The 20,393-nt window shown below is 39.6% G+C and overlaps 1 protein-coding gene across 1 annotated transcript; it reads right to left on the reverse strand.

Moving 5' to 3' along the window:
* Positions 1–8,158: 8,158 nt before the first annotated feature.
* On the reverse strand, positions 8,159–20,116 carry ALAS1 (5'-aminolevulinate synthase 1). The gene is made up of 11 exons (XM_081321269.1): positions 20,056–20,116; positions 18,459–18,709; positions 16,863–17,075; positions 15,746–15,877; positions 15,413–15,635; positions 14,149–14,333; positions 12,713–12,892; positions 12,460–12,624; positions 11,176–11,444; positions 9,293–9,455; positions 8,159–8,411 (listed from the first exon to the last, which is right to left on the reverse strand). Exons 2-11 carry the CDS (start codon positions 18,679–18,681, stop codon positions 8,251–8,253), a joined length of 1,914 nt encoding a protein of 637 aa, XP_081177395.1. The 5' UTR covers positions 18,682–18,709; positions 20,056–20,116; the 3' UTR covers positions 8,159–8,250.
* Positions 20,117–20,393: the final 277 nt, after the last annotated feature.

Raw genomic sequence — 20,393 nt, forward strand, 5'->3', positions numbered from 1 at the left:
CAACAAAGTTGTCCTGGGACACCTATATTTGCCTTCATTTGTGAGTTTTGAGTCTCTCAACTACTCTGAACTGACTGCTATTTTCAGTGATAACCCTTCACTGCCATCTGCTGACTAAAATATTGGTGTACCTTGAAAAAAACCAAATTGAACATTCCAATTAAGCAACTGTTCTGCTAATGTTTTATTTTTTTAAAAAAAAATCACTACTCTAAATAAACATTTGATGAGACTAGTAAATGAAGTTAATTTCCTTAAACTTTCTTTTGTTTATTTTCCATAACGTTTCTCATAACTAGCCCAGAAGGCGCCCTTAGATGAGCAAGGGTAATTTGGCAAATTTACCCAGACAATGAGTCTGATTGCCTTGGGGATGAATACAGCGTCCCCAATCACTTCCTGAATTGCTACTCAGTATCTTCAGTACTCCAGAAGTCCTTGCTGACAAAGGATAAGGCTTGATAAGGCTTTCTTGCATCAATAGCCCTTCCTCCTCTTACGTAGATTAGCAGCCTTGACTGGCTGAGGAGTCCAGGCATTCATACACTGCTTGGGTACACCTACTGCTAATGAACGGCAACAGAGGCCAGACATAGTTTGTGGGCTGTTGCCAGACAGTACTTGAATGGTAAAATTGATGACTGCCAGTGGATTTTGTAATGTAATAACTTGTATTTTCAGCTGCTCTTCCCCCCAATCTCATTTCCTTGGTAAAATTGATTAGGCAGCGCAGCCCATTACTGTACTGCAGAAATGACTGGATGTTCACATAATACAGTCTGGACCAGAGGAAGATTGGCCCAATGCATATTGAGGCTAAAATGGCCTCTCTTCTGACTCTGAATGATCCGATTTCTGGGTTTGTACAATGCACTGGATCTAAAATAATTCTAGGCACCACTCTGTATGAATGCAGCCAGTGATTTCTTATGCATCCAACACAGTATTGGCAGTCCTCAGTTTACAACCACAGTTGGTGGTTGTAAAATGAATCATACTGACATTAAGTGGAATTCGGCTTCCCCCTTTGGCTCTGCTTGTCAGAAACCAGCTGGAAAGGTCACAAATGGCACTCGCATGACCCCTGGGATGCTGCCACTGTTGTAAATACAGGCTGGCTGCCAAGCACCTGATTTCGGATCAAGTGACTGTGGGGAGGCTGCATGGTCATAACTGTGAGGACTGGTCATAAATAACTTTTGTCAGTGTCATTGGAACTTCAAACAGTTGCTAAACAAATGGCTGCAATTTAAGGACTACCTGAACTGGGTTTGTACGCTGTATTAGCCCTTATTTTAGCATTCTTAGTTTCAGCTTAGCAGTCTTTAAATCCAGCATTGGGTCTTCAGGAGAACACAGTTAAAACAAGCCATAGTTTAGTGCAGTGGGTAAACTCAAGCAGTACATGTAATTCATAGGCAATCAAAGTTACTAATCTTTATAAACTTTATAAACTCACCAAGGTGCCTGGTTGTTCTTATATTTCATGTTACATGAGCCAAACAATATTGGGGTTACAGAAATGCTTTACAGTCCTCAACTTACAACCTCAACTGACCCCAAAATTTCTGTTGTTAAGCAAGATGTTTGTTAACTGAATTTTGCTCCATTTTATGACCTTTCTTGCCACAGTTGTTAGGTGAATCCCTGTAGTTGTTCAGTTAGTAATACAGTGGTTAAGTGAATCTGGTTTTCCCATTAACTTTGCTTGTCAGATGGTCGCAAAAGATGATCACATGACCCCAGGGACACTGCAACCGTCAGTTGCCAAGTGTCTGAATTTTGATCAAGTGGCCGTGGGGATGCTGCAGTGGTTGTAAGTAGGAAAAACAGTCATAAGTCACTTTTTTCAGTGCCACTGTAACTTTGAATGGTCACTAAATGAAATGTAAGTCGAGGACTAGCTGTATAACCTGTTTTAACATTTTATTGATTAGGAATAAATAAAATTACTCCTAAATAGATATATAAATTTACTGTTTTCCAGGTCTGGAATAAGGCATTACATTTTGTTGCAAGAAAGCTAAGCAAGTAAGGCAGCACCTCCGCCTCTTGCAATGAAAGGATGGGATTTCTCTGACCAATTCAGTCCTCTTGGCAAAGAGAAGCTGCCAAGCATCTTTTCCCACTTCCAGAGAGCTCAAGAGAGCAGTTAGACAAATAAATGATACCTGGCTGATTTTCCTTGCACACACATCCCCCAGACCAAATTCATCTCCCTTTAAAAAAGGGCTTTGACGGGCCTCAAAGGCAGGAGGCGTATTTTGCAAACAAATGTTTCTTTTCAAGAAAACAAGCAATAGCAATAAGAGGATAAGCATGCAGAGAACGGAGGGGGATTCCCCTGCTACCATTTGTCAGGATGTGCTTATCACAGAAGCTTATGGACCTTTGCTGCAGGGCACATCTACTTATCGCTCAGGGAAAGGTTGATGTCTGACTGGACAAGAGTGCCTGTAAATGCAGCCAGCAAACAGGTCCTCAAACCTGTTTTTAGAAAGCCATTAAAGGCTTTCAAGAGACGTGGTGGTGCAATTGGCTAGAATGCAGCATTGCAGGCTAACTCTGCTGACTGCCAGGAGTTCAAGGTTGACTCATCCTTCCAGCCTTCTGAGGTCAGTAAAATGAGGACCCAGAATGTTGGGGGCAATAGGCTGACTCTGTAAATTGCTCAGAGAGTGCTGTAAAGCAGTATGAAGCGGTATGTAAGTCTAAGTGCTATAAGAATTTGCAAATATGCCTATATACAGTCATGGCCGAAACTGTTGGCACCCCAGACATTTTTCCAGAAAATCAAGTATTTCTCACAGAAAAGTATTGCAGGAACACATGTTTTGCTATACACAGGTTTATTCCCTTTGTGTGTATTGGAACACAACAAAAAAAGGGAGGAAAAAAAGCAAATTGGACATAATGTCAAACAAAACTCCAAAAATGGGCCGGACAAAATTATTGGCACCCTTAACTTAATATTTGGTTGCACACCCTTTGGAAAAAATAACTGAAATCAGTCGCTTCCTATAACCATCAATAAGCTTCTTACACCTCTCACCCGGAATTTTGGACCACTCTTCCTTTGCAAACTGCTCCAGGTCTCTCTTATTGGAAGGGCGCCTTTTCCCAACAGCAATTTTAAGATCCCTCCACAGGTGTTCAATGGGATTCAGATCTGGACTCATTGCTGGCCACTTCAGAACTCTCCAGCGCTTTCTTGCCATCCATTTCTGGGTGCTTTTTGACGTATGCTTGGGGTCATTGTCCTGCTGGAAGACCCAAGATCTCGGACGCAAACCCAGCTTTCTGACACTGGGCTCCACAGTGCGACTCAAAATCCTTTGGTAATCCTCAGATTTCATGATGCCTTGCACACATTCAAGGCACCCAGTGCCAGAGGCAGCAAAACAACCCCAAAACATCATTGAACCTCCACCACATTTCACTGTAGGTACTGTGTTCTTTTCTTTGTAGGCCTCATTTTGTTTTTGGTAAACAGTAGAATGATGTGCTTTACCAAAAAGCTCTATCTTGGTCTCATCTGTCCACAAGACGTTTTCCCAGAAGGATTTTGGCTTACTCAAGTACATTTTGGCAAACTGTAATCTTGCTTTTTTATGTCTCTGTGTCAGCAGTGGGGTCCTCCTGGGTCTCCTGCCATAGCGTTTCATGTCATTTAAATGTCGACGGATAGTTCGCGCTGACACTGATGCTCCCTGAGCCTGCAGGACAGCTTGCATTTCTTTGGAACTTGTTTGGGGCTGCTTATCCACCATCCGGACTATCCTGCATTGCAACCTTTCATCAATTTTTCTCTTCTGTCCACGACCAGGGAGATTCGCTACAGTGCCATGGGTTGCAAACTTCTTGATAATGTTGCGCACTGTGGACAAAGGCAAATCTAGATCTCTGGAGATGGACTTGTAACCTTGAGATTGTTGATATTTGTCCACAATTTTGGTTCTCAAGTCCTCAGACAGTTCTTTTCTCCTCTTTCTGTTGTCCATGCTTAGCGTGGCACACACAGACACACAATGCAAAGACTAAGTGAACTTCTCTCCTTTTTATCTGCTTTCAGGTGTGATTTTTACATTGCCCACACCTGTTACTTGCCCCAGGTGAGTTTAAAGGAGCATCACATGCTTGACATGATCTTGTTTACCCACAATTTTGAAAGGGTGCCAATAATATTGTCCGGCCCATTTTTGGAGTTTTGTTTGACATTATGTCCAATTTGCTTTTTTTCCTCCCTTTTTTGTTGTGTTCCAATACACACAAAGGGAATAAACCTGTGTATAGCAAAACATGTGTTCCTGCAATACTTTTCTGTGAGAAATACTTGATTTTCTGGAAAAATGTCTGGGGTGCCAACAATTTCGGCCATGACTGTATATTTGTGCACTACTATGCGTGCCAATTGTTCTAATGGTTAAAGCGATGCATTTAAATCAGGGTTAGGACGCTGAGCTTGTCAATCAGAAGGTCGGCAGTTTGGCGGGTCGAATCCCGAGTGCCGTGTAACAGAGTGAGCGCCTGTTACTCGTCCCAGCTTCTGCCAACCTAGCAGTTCGAAAGCACGTAAAAATGCAAGTAGAAAAATAGGGACCACTGCGGTGGGAAGGTAACAGCGTTCCGTGCGCCTTTGGCGTCTAGTCATGCCGGCCACATGACCACGGAGACGTCCTCAGACAAGCGCTGGCTCTTTGGCTTTGAAACAGAGATGAGCACCGGCCCCTAGAGTCGGAAACGACTAGCACGCATGTGCGGGGGAACCTTTACCTTTTATGCGTGCCAATTGTTCTAATGGTTAAAGTGCATTTAAATAAAGGAAGAACAGATTCAAGACTATTATTCAGGCACAGACTTCACTGATAATTTTGAACCACTCAGTCTCAGCCTCACTGGATTGCTGTTCTGGAGAAAAGATGAAGGGAAATTCTTGCCTCTCCCCCACATACACTCCCCTCATACACCACTTGAGTGAGAAATGGAAGGCTAAATATGCAAGAAGTAATTTGCAGAATCCCATTCCTCACCAATTTGATCTGTATACATGCTTGGATGTGGAGTGAATTTAATCTCTTGAACTGAAGGGCTGGATCCAGAGTTCTGCAAATGATCCAGTCTGTTCCAGTTTGCTCTGGAGACTGGCTAAGCCAGCTCTATCTTTGACTCTAGAAAATGGATTTTAAAAATTAGACCTCTGTTCACCAATTATTCAGGGTGAGAAAGATGGCTATAAAGTTTCCACTTCATTTCATTAATTCAACTAATTGAAATTTGTCATGATTTTCAGGTTGTTAATAACTAGATAGAATTTTGTTTGCCTAGTTAGTACACAATAGTGTCAATATAATTCACTTAAATGTGTGGTGATTTCTCAGTATGGACCAGATGTTTAACGATCTGAAGACGTCTGAGATACTATTATTTCTGATCAAATCTCTTTCTGAAATTAAACTGATTTCAATGTATCAGAATTTTTTTTTTAAATTTAATATTTATGAATTACAGAATAAAGAATTTCAATGCCTGTTAATGGAACATCAGTAAATTCAAATTTTAAAAAATGTTACTTCTTTGAAGCTAATCCATGAAAAGATTTTTATTTTTAATATATTGGATTCGTCAAAGAATTTATCAGTGATGTAAGAAATTTAAAGGTATATTCATATGATTGGTTATGTCTGGTTTTGGTTTATTTTTAGAAGAATGTCGTAACATATAAAAATAGAAGTCTGTTATATTGAATTATATTCCAAAACAGTGGAACCTGTTTTTGAGAAGCTTTGGTTATACTGTATATGGAATAATTATATTGAGGGAAAATACTGTTACTATATCAAAAATTGGATTCAAGAAATGTATAATTTATCATTTTTTAAAAAGGTTACTATTTCCGCTAATAAAAAATGACAATTTTTTTTCTCTTTGGCATAGACTTCATATTAGAAAAAAGTAGTCACAATTTCCACTAGGGGAAACTTTTATATGACATAAAGCTACAGATAATTATAGAGTTCTGAAAAATTCTTAAGTTCTTAACTACAGGGCATTCCTATTGTCCAGCACGCTCGCTGGAGAGTGCTGAATTTCAAGTCTTCATATCTTAAAGTTGCTAAGTTTGAAAAAAATGGTTTGTTACAAACTATCAGTAAGGGAACATGTTGTTTGGATTCCCTTACTTTTACCATCAGCACCTCTGCATCATTGCTGCATCTAACAACTTATACCTTCCAACAATAGTGGAGAAGGTAGAAATATACCAAAATCAAATATATTCCAGCTTTTTCAAAATCTTCCTCCCACTTTTGCACAATGTCATGGATATCAACAGGTCTGTTACTGATTTAGAATAGAGTGGAAGGAGAAATAGAACTTTTAAGCAAGGGAGGGAACTGAGCATGTCTGAAAGGCAGAGAATCCATGACCCCCTACCGAAGACCTGTACAGGGATCGAAGATATACACCTGTGGCCAGTCATGCTTTAGAAGACGGGAAGTCCCTGAAGAATATAGCAACTGTACTAATTCAAGGTTTCTTTTTCAGAATTGAGTTATGGTGCTGTAGATGGGAAAGGGAAGCAAGAATGAAGTAACTTTGGACCCCCTCTCTTGTTTGAAAAATTTGAATCCAAAAATTGAGTAACACTGAAGTTCTTCTATAAGAATGCCAAATTGCTAATTAGACATCAACAGGTGAGGCAGTTGTGACATTTGCATTCCAGGGCTGCTGTGGAAGCAGACAATAATGAAAGAATACAAAAGGGATGTTTCAAACCACAAGGTTAGTCCCATTTACTAAAAAATGCTAGCAAGAAAAGATGTCCTCTGTGTATTGTAAAAAGATGCAGCACCATGCCAAAAATGCCTTCTTTTTCTACCTAATTCTGCCAAGGGCAGCAGCCAAACTATTTCAGCTGCAGGTGAAAGCTGCATGTACCAGTTGTTTTTCCTTGTTTAGCAGAAGCGTGTTCAAAAAAGGCTGAAGAAAGAATTCAAAAAAGGATTGCGTAAGCATACAAAACATCTGTTAATATGTACTCTAGTAGTTTAAAATAAAGTTCAAGGTCCTAAGAGTTGCCCGATTAGATTCATAATTCTTATGGATGTATCCCAACATGCTTCAGCTCACATACATTCACACACCTTATTTATATGGATGCAATTCCACTGAACTCACTGAAGCTTACGTCTAAATAGATAAGGAAGTCCATCTTTCCTTGGGAGACTGGTAGTCTATTTTGTCTAACAGCCAACCTACAGGATATCAGATAATATGCTTATCCTTCCTTGTTCAGTATGCGAAGTTTGGGCATTTACCAGATTTTAATAAATATCTAACTGATGAGAAAACCAACTAGGTATTTCCGAAAGGGGCAACAGCCTACCTTGTTTTAACACTCTAGCTCAGGGGTGTCAAACTCGCAACATCATGTGACGTGTCACAACGTATTGTGACTTTTTTCCATTGCTGGCAATGGGGTGGGTGCGGTTTCAGCATGATGCATCTGGCCCGTGGGCTGGCAGTTTGACACCCCTGTTCTAGTTTAAGATGTAATAAAACTTAAGTTTGTTCCTTTACAATTTTTACTAAAATACCTTTCAACCTTTCACCTATTTCCTTTTTCTTCAAACATTTTTTTCCTAGAAATACCAAGTTTGCTCACAATTTTGTACACTTTTGATGGCTTATAATAAAAGCATTGTCCAAATATCTATTTTGGAATCGCAATAAATATGCAGAGATAAACAAGGTGTGAATGTTTTTGCCAAACAGAAGCAAGCACATCATGCCAAGCCATAAGTCTGGCCTAGCAACCAAGACAGAGCACCCTTGGAATCTAACTATGGCATCATTATGTTATTTCATCTGGGTAAAATCAGAATCTTATGTAGAGACATACTATCTGTATCTTGATTAGGGGACTAATTAGCTACATCTAATTAGGGACAAAACAAGACCTTGAAGAACCTCTGGAAAGTTAAGACGGATGGAGCTAACCTGATGTCCAGGAGGAGAAAATTCCACAAATGAAAGATCGAATGTGTTCATTAGCATGGATCTGTATATATTTCAAAATTAGTAGAAATGTATTTATATGCATTTAGACATGACAATGGGAAATGTCATTATAGAACAAAGAACTGGCAAGCATCATCTTAAAGTTTATTTTCCAGAAAACTACTCGGACTATAAGCTAAAACATATATCTGAATATCTGACTTCTAAACATAGATGAAGCTGCAATTTGTTTCAAGCAGTAGCTGACACAAGTTTACTCATTCCGCTGAAGTAGGATCTTTCCCTTTCACTCATAACTTCAAAGTGCAAGGGTCGCCTACAGAAGTTACACTCCGCTGAGGAGTGGGGCTTTAACTCCAGCCTCACTTCCTTCCAGGTACTTAGCAGGTTCTCTACAAGACAAAAGAAAACATAATTGATAATTTAAAAAAGTTTACTTTCTTCCTCAACTGTAAGCTTTAATTTGTAAGAACATATTAATGACAAAAATCCAGCAAAACCTAAAACACTCATTTTGTTCTTTCAATGATAAATTCAGTATTGTCTTAATTCTGAGTTAAGTGCACATAAAGATTACTTTTAAAGAGTTAAGGGCTATTACCATTTAAGCGTGTTTGTTTTGTGTTGTGTGTGTCTTATGCATCTCCTAGTAAATCTTAGGATAATTCCAAAATCTATTGTCTCTCTACCAAACTCTTTCTCTAGAAAGGTAAAACATGCTAACACGTTTTGCCCCCTTTCAAATGTTTTATACAGCCCTAAAGTGGCTTATTATAGAGAGGCGGGAGATCCATAGTCTACCATCTGAAGGTTGAATTCAAAAGCAAGTTGCCAACAAGGAGGAATATTTGACTGAAGGCCCTTCTAAAATGAAACCAAGCAATACTGATGATAATTTGTCTTAAACACAGAAAGATGAAATTATTTAAACAAGTGCAGCTAAGCTAGATCCTTACTACTTGTCATAAAAAAGCACTTGGCTAACAAATCTTATATTGTTACCATTGGTTTTCTTAGCTGCTATGTTATTTGTAATTTTCTTACGTGTTTCTTGTTTTTAAGTACTTTTAGCTTGCTAGAGTTATGACGTTTGAGATGGGCAACCATATAAATTGAATGAAACTGAATGGTTGATACTGTTCTCTTTTTACAGATGACAAATTGCATACAGTGTACAGGCTGGCAACACAGCACTTCCTATTTCTATATGCAGATGAGTCAGCGATGCATATTCTTGTCAAGAAAAACACCTTAAACTGTTCTTTTCACTCACCAATAAAATAATTCATCATTTGTGGAGTATGATGTGGTGTGGGAGCAATACGCAGTAGCTCTTCTCCACGTGGCACAGTGGGATAATTTATTGCCTGAACATAGATGCTATGCTTGTTCATCATTTTATCACAGATCGCAGTATTTTTAGCAGCATCTGAAACCTGAAGTTAATAAAAGATTAGATGAGTTTCTAGGCTAAAGGCACAATTTCTTTTGATCGAACGTAACTGTCCCTGTAAGAAAGTCATCATTACACGGAGCAACGCTTACTTCACATAATGAGATATAAACTATATAGAGACAATAGAAAAGTAATTATGGAAAAAGCAGGGAAGGCAAGAGCCGGAGGAAGTTGGGAGAAGAGAATGCCATCATCAGAGAGGGGGTTCCTTCTGTTATGTAGCCCCAATATATAATTCACTGCAGGGAGATTTGCAGCCTTGATGTATTCCCTGTATTCTTTTTTGTGGTATGAACACTTGGGAACAAATATTTTGTGACCAACTGCTAAACATCTGATGCATGATTCTTGGTGGGGAAAAAGGTATGTCCCAAAGTAACAGGAGGAAAAAAATGGCCCCATTCTATTTGGTATCATATTGGCATGCTATTGGGCCACAGTTGACAAAGTGATTTTTTACAAAGTACAGCTCTCAGCTCTCCGTGTCCAAGTGGATGAAGAGATGCAACTACCAACAAGCAGCCTTCTATTCTCTCAAAATGTCAGTTGATCTTCACTATGCTAGGCATTTCCCCCAAGCTCTTGTTAATGGAGCAATTCATTTGCTCTGGAAACAAAACAATTCATTATCAGAAACAGTCTGGAAATCGAATAACCATCAAAAACTGTTATTACCTAATGATTCTTGAAAAGGTTAATTAGGTTTATTTCTGCAGTCACCACAGCTATTTAATGAATCCTCCCCATTCCTCTATCAATTTCTTCCACTATATACATGTCTCTATCCCATTCTATGTGTCAATAGTCACCCTCTTATATACCGTATTTTTCCATGTGTAAGACACTATTTTTTCCTGCAAACACCCTGTTCAAAAATCAGGTGCGTCTTATACAAGTGCAGCATCTTATACACGAAAAAATAATGGTAATCTCCGCAGCCCAGGGCATGCCTGCGTGGGTTCTTTACATGCCACTGCCATGCCGCCTGGTGCAGGTGTCAAGCCCCTGTGGGCTTGCCATTAATGGGAAGGGGGTGGGGGCAAGATCATTGGATGGTGGCGTCCGGAGGCAGCGGATGGGACCAGCAGCATAGATAGCAGCGACAGCCCTTTCCCTCCCTCGTACCTGTATGCTGGCCGGGGACCCTGTGGAGTGCAGCTGCAAGGCCGTCCTGTTCAATAATAGCAGCCAGCCAAACTTCTGGATTTGCTGGCTCAGCTGTTCAGCATTCCAACAAACAGCTGATTGGTGCAGAGAAATGGTGGGGAGTTTAAAACCTCCCTTCACTTCCCTTGCCTTGCCGTCATGCTGGTGCTCACGCCAGTTTGTTTACCAGGGTCATAAGGCTGCTGCTATGAACTGACTATGCATGCTCATCATGCTGGATGCTGGTTAGGTGAGTGGGGCCGGCTGGGAGGCATCTATTTAGAGCGCTGGGACGCGCATGCCAGAGCATCTTATACAAGGGTGCATCTTATACACGGAAAAATACGGTATGTCTGTGCATCTCTCACACCTCTCACCATCTATCTACTCCGATTCATTTATGCTAAGGAACTAGCTATACATATATAAGGTTTAATACACAAAGTTTAACAAAAGCAAAATGTTATAATCTTTAAGACATATCTTTCCTCTATGCTACAAATTGCTGATGTTTCCAAACTTTATTGTAGAATCACAGTGTGCTAAATATTTACCCTGATAGGAATGATATGACTGGGGCAATGCACTACAGGAAACCCAGCATCCATCAGCATTTGTCTCATGAGTTTAACATTACGTTGGTGTTGTCGACGAAGCATTTGCCCCTCTGTACTTTTGAGCGTTCTCACAGACTCTAATGCACCAGCTAAAAGCATGGGTGGTAAGGAAGTGGTAAAAATGAAGCCAGCAGCATAGGAACGGACTGTATCTATTAAAGAACTCGTACTGGCAATATAGCCTCCCACACAACCAAAGGCTTTACCTGGAAAAAAAAAAGTAAAAGCCTTAGTTCTTGGCATCTCCCAATTAATAAAAACAATACAAAAACTGGTATCTTAAGCAGTATTCTTTTACTATCAAACCTTCTTGCAGGAGGTACCTTTATTATAATACTACCACCAAGTATTTCTGAATTCATTGTCTGTATCAGGGGTCCTAAACCTTGGCAACTTTAAGACTTGTGGACTTCAACTCCCCAAGTTGAAGTCCACAAGCCTTACGTTGAGGACCCTTGGTCTATACTATAAAGTAACACCTTAAATAAACCCTACTACATTCAAAATAAAGTAATGTGAAGCTTTCACTCGAAGTTTTGGTACATGATGTACTCTCCATACAAAGGCAGCAATTGTTCACTAAGTGAATTGCATGGAAGCTTAGACTTTGTCATATATAATCAACATTAGGAAATTGTTGTATAATGTTTTGTCATCTCTAATACATGTTCTCATTTGCTTACCGCCTTTTATGCAAGATCCTAAGAATGCAAACATACCAAACTCTATTTGTAAAGCAATCTACTGGGAAAGCATACTTTGAAGTAACCCAATATCTCTAAATAGCAAAATAAGAGCAAATGGAGTTGATTACAATCCTCTCTCTATTGCATAATACTGTCAGTTCAGTTTCTTTTAATTTAAAGGGATTAAATTAGTTTTCCTTAGTTCAAACCATGTTTTGTTTGCATTAAAGATTTTCAATCTGATATTTTATCTATAGAAAATACTGATTTCTACTATATGCATTTACTAGTTCTGTTCCTACCAAGTGTCCTTACACAATTCCCTCATCAAATTTAAAGATCAAATTTGTCTTTAAACATCTAAAAAGAAAAGCAGATTTTTGTAAGAGTAATTATATTTTCAGAAACATTAATCTGAAGATAGGGTGGTAAGACTTAACCCAAAATCAATTATCCCTGAAGATGTAATGATTATCAATCACTGTTTTGATTCAGTCATCCTTCAATCTAGACTTCTGCACGTGAATATACTTACCAAGCGTTCCAGAAATAATATCCATTTTATGCATTACTCCATCTCTGTCTCCAATGCCACCACCATGTGTTCCATAGAGTCCAACAGCATGTACTTCATCTACAAATGTAATTGCTCCATACTCATGAGCCACATCACAAAGCTCTTCCAATGGACAAACTGCACCTAAAACAAAGTTATATTTATATTTTGGTTTTTCTAATTATCATTTCCAAAGTTTCATAGCAACGTGTGCCTCAGACATCAAACATACCATCCATTGAATGAACAGTTTCAAATGCAACAATTTTTGGAATAGATGGATTAGATTTTTTCAAGAGTTCTCTGAGGTGACCAACATCGTTATGTCGAAATATATGTTTTGGCACTCTACTGTTTCGAATCCCCTGAATCATAGAAGCATGGTTTCCTGAATCAGAGTAAATTTCACAATCTGAGGAAGGAAAAGAAAGAAAGAATAAATGCCATCCAGCAATTTAAAACATTACAGCCTGATCTTAACTGGGGTATTGATTTACAAAACAGAACTGGGGCAACTAACTAAGCCAGTTAGAAATCAGGTGATTCCAAATGGCAACTAATACCTCATCCTGGGTAACAACAGCAACTTCATGGATCCCTTTAGCTAGGTATCAAATAAAAGTCATGAGTCAAGAAAACCCTTCCCTCAAATATTGGAGCTGCAACCCATATATTACTAAATTGCTCTTATCTAACGTAGATTTTAATTTTTGTTTTGGGGCAACAGTTTACACAAATCCAAATTGTCATTTAAAAAAAGGGGAAAAATGTGATAACTGGGGTAGGTACATCATTGTAAAAGATAAATTGTATTCTAGAGACACAGTTCTTATAAGGTGATAACAATGCTCTGGAGTTACTTTGATGCTGCTATCTAAATATCACTAGATACCCAGGTCATATTTTAGAAATCTAGCTTAGCATGATGGATTCTATCAAAATTAAGTTTTTCTTGACTGTATGGGTTTTAGCACAATCCTGCAAGAAAAATACTGTTTTTTTATTAAAGGTAGTCATAAGCATGTAATCATGTAAGCATATCTTATACACCTATTTTTAAAAAGTAGCTCCCGATGAAGAGTTAGCAAAAAGTACAGATATAGACCTACCATCTACTCTTGATGAACTGCTAAAATTACCAGCTATGGTTTAAATGGTTATGGTTTTGAACCAGCAATTCTTCTTATTTGCAATAACTACATTTAAAAGGAACCTATGCTATATATAATACAGGTATTCCTTGACTTACAACCATTCATTTAGTGACTATTTGAACTTACAATGGCACTGAAAAAAGCGACTTATGATCATTTTTCACACTTATGACCATTGCAGCATCCCTGTAGTCATATGATCAATATTCAGATGGCATGTACTTATGTTGGGTGCAGTGTCCTGGGGTCATGTGATCACCCTCTGCAACCGTTTGACAAGCAAAGCAATGGGGAAACCATATTCACTTAACACTGCTAACTTAACAGCTATAGTGATTCACTTAACAACGGTGGCAAAAGTTTGTTTTAAATGGGGGAAAATTCACCTAACAACTGTCTCCCTGGGTTCGGTTGTAGTAAGGTGAGGACTGCTTGCAAAACAAAACAAAACAAAGGCTAAGGAATGGTTAAACTATTTACTTTGTAAAATAAATAGGCAAAAACTGGATCTTACCTGGTAGCATTCTAGCTAAGGTGAAGAGTGTTGAATCATTTGCTACAAAGCAAGAAGAGAAGAGCAGAGCAGCATCTTTTCCGTGAAGATCAGCCAATTCTTTTTCAAGATCAACATGGAATTTGCTGGTTCCCGAAATATTCCTCGTGCCTCCTGCTCCTGCACCATGTTGTTTCAGTGTTTCCCTGTGAGAAAGGTTCCAACAGTGGCATCAGAACTCCTTGGGATTACCTCATGTATGCGAATTGGGTTTATGCTACTTCATACAACTATTTGCAGAATGCTTAATTACCTCAGACATTTTATCCCAAGATTCCAAAATCTTAATGAACTATTAACCAATTTGATGAATTTAATGAATAAGCCTCACAAATAGGTTCTGTCTCAATTTTTTTTTAAAAAAAAAGGACTGCCAAAAAAGACACACACCCTCGACACACCATTTTAAACAAGCAATCCAGTGTGGATCATGGGGCTGAATCCACACTGGTCATGCTTCAGAGGTGACCCAATGAAATCAACGAGATGCAGAGCAATAATGACTGAAGCTAATTTCACTGATTTTACAGTTTTACTGTGACCAAGTCAGCACAGGAAAAGAAATCTGGGCATCTTTTGCAGTATTCTTAAAATAACAGCCATACAAGAGCTTGACCTTTGAATGACTAGTTGGATGGTAATATATTTGTCTGACAATCTCCCTGAAGTTATCTACCCACCCAACCACAGTGGAGAGGGTTAGCATGCTTTGGGTCCCTTCTGTGAAAATTTGCCACCTAGTGGGACCATGGGAACCATGCCTTTTCTATGGCAGTCCCACCTTATGGAAAGAATGAAGTTATCTGGAACTGGTTGTGCGGCATCCCAGGGGATGATTCAGTACTGGATTTTTGTTTTGATTTTATTGTTTATGATTTTACAGTTACAGGGTTTTACTGCTTTTGTGAGCCACACAGACTAGTGTTTAAGATGAGTGGCCATACAAAACTTTTAAATAAATAAATACAGCTATTCTATTTTCCCCTGGACCTTTGAAGGACAAAGGAGGAAAAAGGGCTGCCTTGTGGCAAGATGGGTGACAAATAAATTTAATAATAATAAATGAGTATTCGGTACAAGAGGGATCATCAGGATTTATCTGACACAGTACTTCATAATCAAAGAGGATCTAGGAATTAAGTCCTCTAGTCACCTTCTTAAAAATGATTGTGCAGAATTCTACACACTAATCGAAAACATTTCATTTTTAGTTAAAAATACTTACATAACAGCTCCACAAACTCTAGGATGGCGACTCATCCCAAGATAATCATTGCTGCACCAGACAGACACTTCTTTCTTGTTGACTAAGGATTCTGAATAGTCATCTGCCAGGGGAAAAATCTGGGCTCTTCGATTCACAGTTTTAAACACACGATACGTATGATCTTTTTTCTTCTCATCAATCTTCTTCTCAAAAAACTGATCATATTGAAAAGTTGAAACAGCTAAAAGTGAAAATATTAAGATGAAATATTACTTCTATTTGGATTTAGCAAAATGTTGAAAGCTGCAAGTTTTGATTTCTATCAGTCAGTGCAACAAAGCTAATCCTTACATTTTGGCAAGTTTTCCTGAAGCAGATGAGATATCCTTTCTGGCCTCTGCTTCAACATTATGTCCTGGAATTTCTTCAACAAGCCATTTTTCTTTTCACCGTCCATCTCAGCATTAACTTCAACTGTACTTTCTGGTGTTTTGGTAAATTATATATAATAAAATATAGTAATACTAACAATTTAAGAAGCCATTCTAGAGTATCTCAATTGTTCAAAAATATTTCATATACAATATTACTGAACAGTTCTATATGTGTTTTCCATATATAAGGCCTTCTAAGTATAAGGTATTACAGAGACTCTCACAAGCAATAATTACTCTATATGCCTTTCATTTAGGATACGGTTGCTGATAACATCCTATCCCATGTGATATATAATTCATTCTGATTATGTCCCTAGTTCCATTCAATGTGTCATAAAGAAGCTTTATTAATGAGTCCAGCTGAGTATTAAATATCAGCTAGCAAATGATCTAAGCCAAACAGAAAAAAGAGCTCAATGATATTTTAAAATTTGGGCAAAGCCCTTCCTTCTTCAAATCAAAGCTTGCTTTGCCAGGGGAAGGTATGTAGAATCCACAGATGAACATGGGACTTTAATCAGAATTACTATTTGAAAAATCTTGCAAATCTGTATCTGATTTTAAAAGTTTAACAATTTCTCCTCTTTAAACCTGCTTAGTACAATTAGTATTTTGTACTTAGTATAAACAAATTTAGGGACGCGGTGGCTCAGTGGGTTAGGACGCTGAGCTTGTCGATCGGAAGGTCGGCAGTTTGGCGGGTCGAATCCCGAGTGCCGCGTAGCAGAGTGAGCGCCTGTTACTCGTCCCAGCTTCTGCCCACCTAGCAGTTCGAAAGCATGTAAAAATGCAAGTAGAAAAATAGGGACCACTACGGTGGGAAGGTAACAGCGTTCCGTGCGCCTTTGGCGTCTAGTCATGCCGGCCACATGACCACGGAGACATCCTCGGACAAGCGCTGGCTCTTCGGCTATGAAACGGAGATGAGCACCGGCCCCTAGAGTCGGAAACGACTAGCACACATGTGCGGGGGAACCTTTACCTTTACCTTTATAAACAAATAAAAATCAGACTTTCACAAGACAACACACCTTTTCTTACAGCTTGCATTTCTTCCACATCCTCCTGGAGTTCCCGGCTGGCTTCACAGAAAACGCTGTTTCCTTCATTCACCTGAGCTGCCAAGAATGGGCATTTACTCACAGGAACTTGGTTAGCACTTGGGCTACCAGCAGATGGTTCACTTACAAGATGCTGGGGTCTGCTTATGTTTTCCTGAGCCACATCTGTGGAGTTTTTGTTCTCTGAATGAAAAAAAAGTTTTCAATACAGAACAATGTGAAGCTCTCATTGAACAGGTATTTCTTATGCCTCTGTACTTTGTGTAATATTGCTTACATTCAAGAAGAACATTCTAATAGGAACATTATGTATGCTTTGAGTGTCGTAAATACAGTTTGTGTGCACTGCATTATTCAAGGTCCCTTAAGTATCAAAAACTAAAGATGGATTTCCTTCAAAAACTATTAGCATTGAACACATTTTCTACTCAAAGTCTTCCAAGGAGCAGACTTAAGTTATCCAGCAAAACTCTATACCAGGGGTCTTCAAACTTGGTCCTTTTATGACTTGTGGACTTCAACTCCCAGAATTCCTTAGCCAGCGTGCCATTATAAAGTACTATGCTGTCCATTACGCTGCTTCCTATAAATGCTTCCCTATAAATGATTAACAGCACGTTTATTGAAAACAATTTTATTTCACTATTTGCATTTTTAATAACTTGAAAAATTCAGATGAGCTATATTTTCCACCAGCTGTTTTGATTGAATGCATGCATACAATTATAGCCAACAAATATGCAAAATCCTTTGCATGCTTTATGTTTGCTCTGAAGAAAATTGTTAGATAATTATATCTACTTAATAATTTTGGAGTCAACCCCAGTATATTGTGATTTTTTCAAGAATGAAGATATTAGAAGTTACAGCTTCTAGACGTTTCCTTCCTACCAGCAGGCTTTAGAAGTCTTATTGCTTAAAGCACTAAAAGTATACTTCAGTCCTAAAAATAGTTATTGAATGTATGTTCTACAATAAAAGCAGGAGATTATAAACGGCTTTTTCCATTTGAGGCAGCTACAACATACTGCTCTATACAGCTTAACTTTCTTTACACGCTATTTACCAAGCTTTATGCTTTTCTTCACCTCTGTTCCTAGTTTCTGCTGGATGCACAGTACAATATAAGTTGCCCTTTAACTCATGGAATAATGTTCAAAGTTTAGATAGGCTGTTGGCTTTCCCAAAAATTGTCAGATAGGCTTAACATATGAAATGTTATTTTCAGAATTATTACCAAGTCAGTTTATTGATTGAAAAATAAAGTACAGCATTCTTCAATGCAGTGCTTATGTCCCAAATTATTTTTAAATGGAATGAATTATTGAACAATGTATACAAGCACATTTTCTTCATTTGTGGCAAAAGGTTTTTGCAAGCTCAAATCTGGGTTGGTCACTAAGACCAGAGGTTTACTCTTCTTCAGAAGGGTAAATCTCTGGTCCCACTGACTGACCCAGATTTGATCTTGCAACATTATCCTGGGGACACATATATTTGCCTTCATTCGTCAAGATTTTTGTTCATGGCAGATCAAATTAGTCAATTTAATAAGTGTAGACTTACTCTGACTGGCAGAAGTGGATTCTTCAGTTTGCTGGCAGTGAGTTGCTGAAGTGCTTATAGCTCTTGAAGCAGGCTTGGTCCCAACTTCCATCATCTTGGGGCAATTCTGAGCATAGAACAGAAGGGATTTGCCAGCTTTCTGCAAGAAAGCCTGGGATACTCTTGACAGGAATGGGCAACGACGAACAATGGTTTCCATTTTCAGAAGTCTGGGTGAAAGCATAAAATAAATCTGCACTTCAAAATGTACCCTAAAATGCAAACAAAAATGTACACAATTGTTTATTTTCAAGTTAAAGGGTAGTTTTTTTCATGTAGTTTATTATATTTAGAAAGTACTGTAACAAAATAATTCATAAATGTATAACTCACTGAGCTTTGGATCTATTTGAAGCTTTTATATATACATGAGATACATTACGGCCTAAAGGCTAATTCTTGTGAAAAAGCCTTTCTTTCCCAATAATATCTGTGTGTGAAGCAATCTTTTCACAGCTTCAGCAAGTTAGCAAATTTAGTACCACCACATATAATCAGACCACACTGCACTGAGCTATATGAATATACAAATTCAGAATTATGTACCTCTCCTACTGTTCTAAATACAAATAGTGTACACTGGAAAATATACTGCAAGATAAAATTTTGGCTAAGCAGCTCGTTCCACACTAAGTTATCGGAATACAACTCAACCTTGCCATTAACCTTCCATCTACTGGCAGAGGCAGGCTTTGTGTACCTAAAGTTATGCTACAATCCAAGCTCTTGCCAGTGTTAACATGATGTTGGAAGCAGAGTTTGTGATCATGAAACACCGAAAGGGGTTCTTTCGTAGCATAATATTTGGTAAATAAAACAGCTGAAGGAAGGAAAATTGGGGAGAGGGGAGGGGGAAAGGAGCCAAAACTAAACTCTTGTTACCCCTAAGTTGATTGCTATGGATGCCTTCAAGTCAGTCTTGACTCCTGATGACTGCCTGCATAAGTCCCTACAATTTTCTTGGCAAGGTTTTCAGAAGCGGGTTTGCCATTGTCTCCTTCCCGGGGCTGAGAGAAAGTGACTGGCCCAAGTCCCTCTGCTGCCTTTGTAGCAAAGGCAGGAAACTAGAACTGCTGCCTTTAACCACTACGCCGAACTGGTCCTCAGCTCCGCTGATCCACAGGTGCTTTTCCTATATGTAAAGAGGCTTCAGCCAAGCAGACCCGAGATGCCCCTTCTCTCTCGGACGGAGGGGAAGCCGGGTCCTTTGGGATTCCTGGCCAAGAGGGAGCCATTCTCTGCGGCGCCTCTTTTCTTTCAACCGTGGGACAAGGGCGGGAAGGGCGGGCTTCCCTCCCGGGGACGAAGCCCCTCTACGGCCTTCTTCTGCCACAGCCCGGGCGAGCCAAAGCGGCGACTAAAACGCTGGCCGCCCATTCCCGGTAAGTCTCTCCGGCGGCCTTGCGCAAGGTCAAGGCGAGGAGAAGCCGCCCGAGCCGCCGCCGCTTCTTCTTCCTCCTCCTCCTCCTCCTCCTCTCGCGACTAACGGACCCCGCACTCCAGGCTGTCCTCGCGCGCCCGCCCGCGCGCGCGCGCCTCGTCCCCTCGTCAGCCTCACCTGCTAAAACCTTTTCCGTTCTGAAGAGGCTCGCTCGGAACGCTCGGGGGTATATAGCGGAGCGCCGGGGCCAATTGCGCACGCGCGGACGAAGGTGCGCCCGGCTGGAACTTGGCAGCTGCGCAACTTGGAGCAATCTCGGAAGAGACGGGAAGTAAAGCGTCTCTGAACGTATCGCTCCGCGGCGGTAAAAGAGACCTTCGGGTGCCAGCGCTTTTTTTTCCCCTTTTCTTGAATGGGGAAAAGGAGGGAGAGGAAGAGGGAGAGGGGACGGGTCGCGTTTCGTTAGTAGGCAGAATCGCAGCCTATTCGGAGCTTGCAGATCTCCGAGAATGATC

The sequence above is a fragment of the Vipera berus genome (genome assembly GCF_964194415.1).
Source record: "Vipera berus genome assembly, chromosome: 2".
Lineage (NCBI taxonomy): Eukaryota > Metazoa > Chordata > Lepidosauria > Squamata > Viperidae > Vipera > Vipera berus.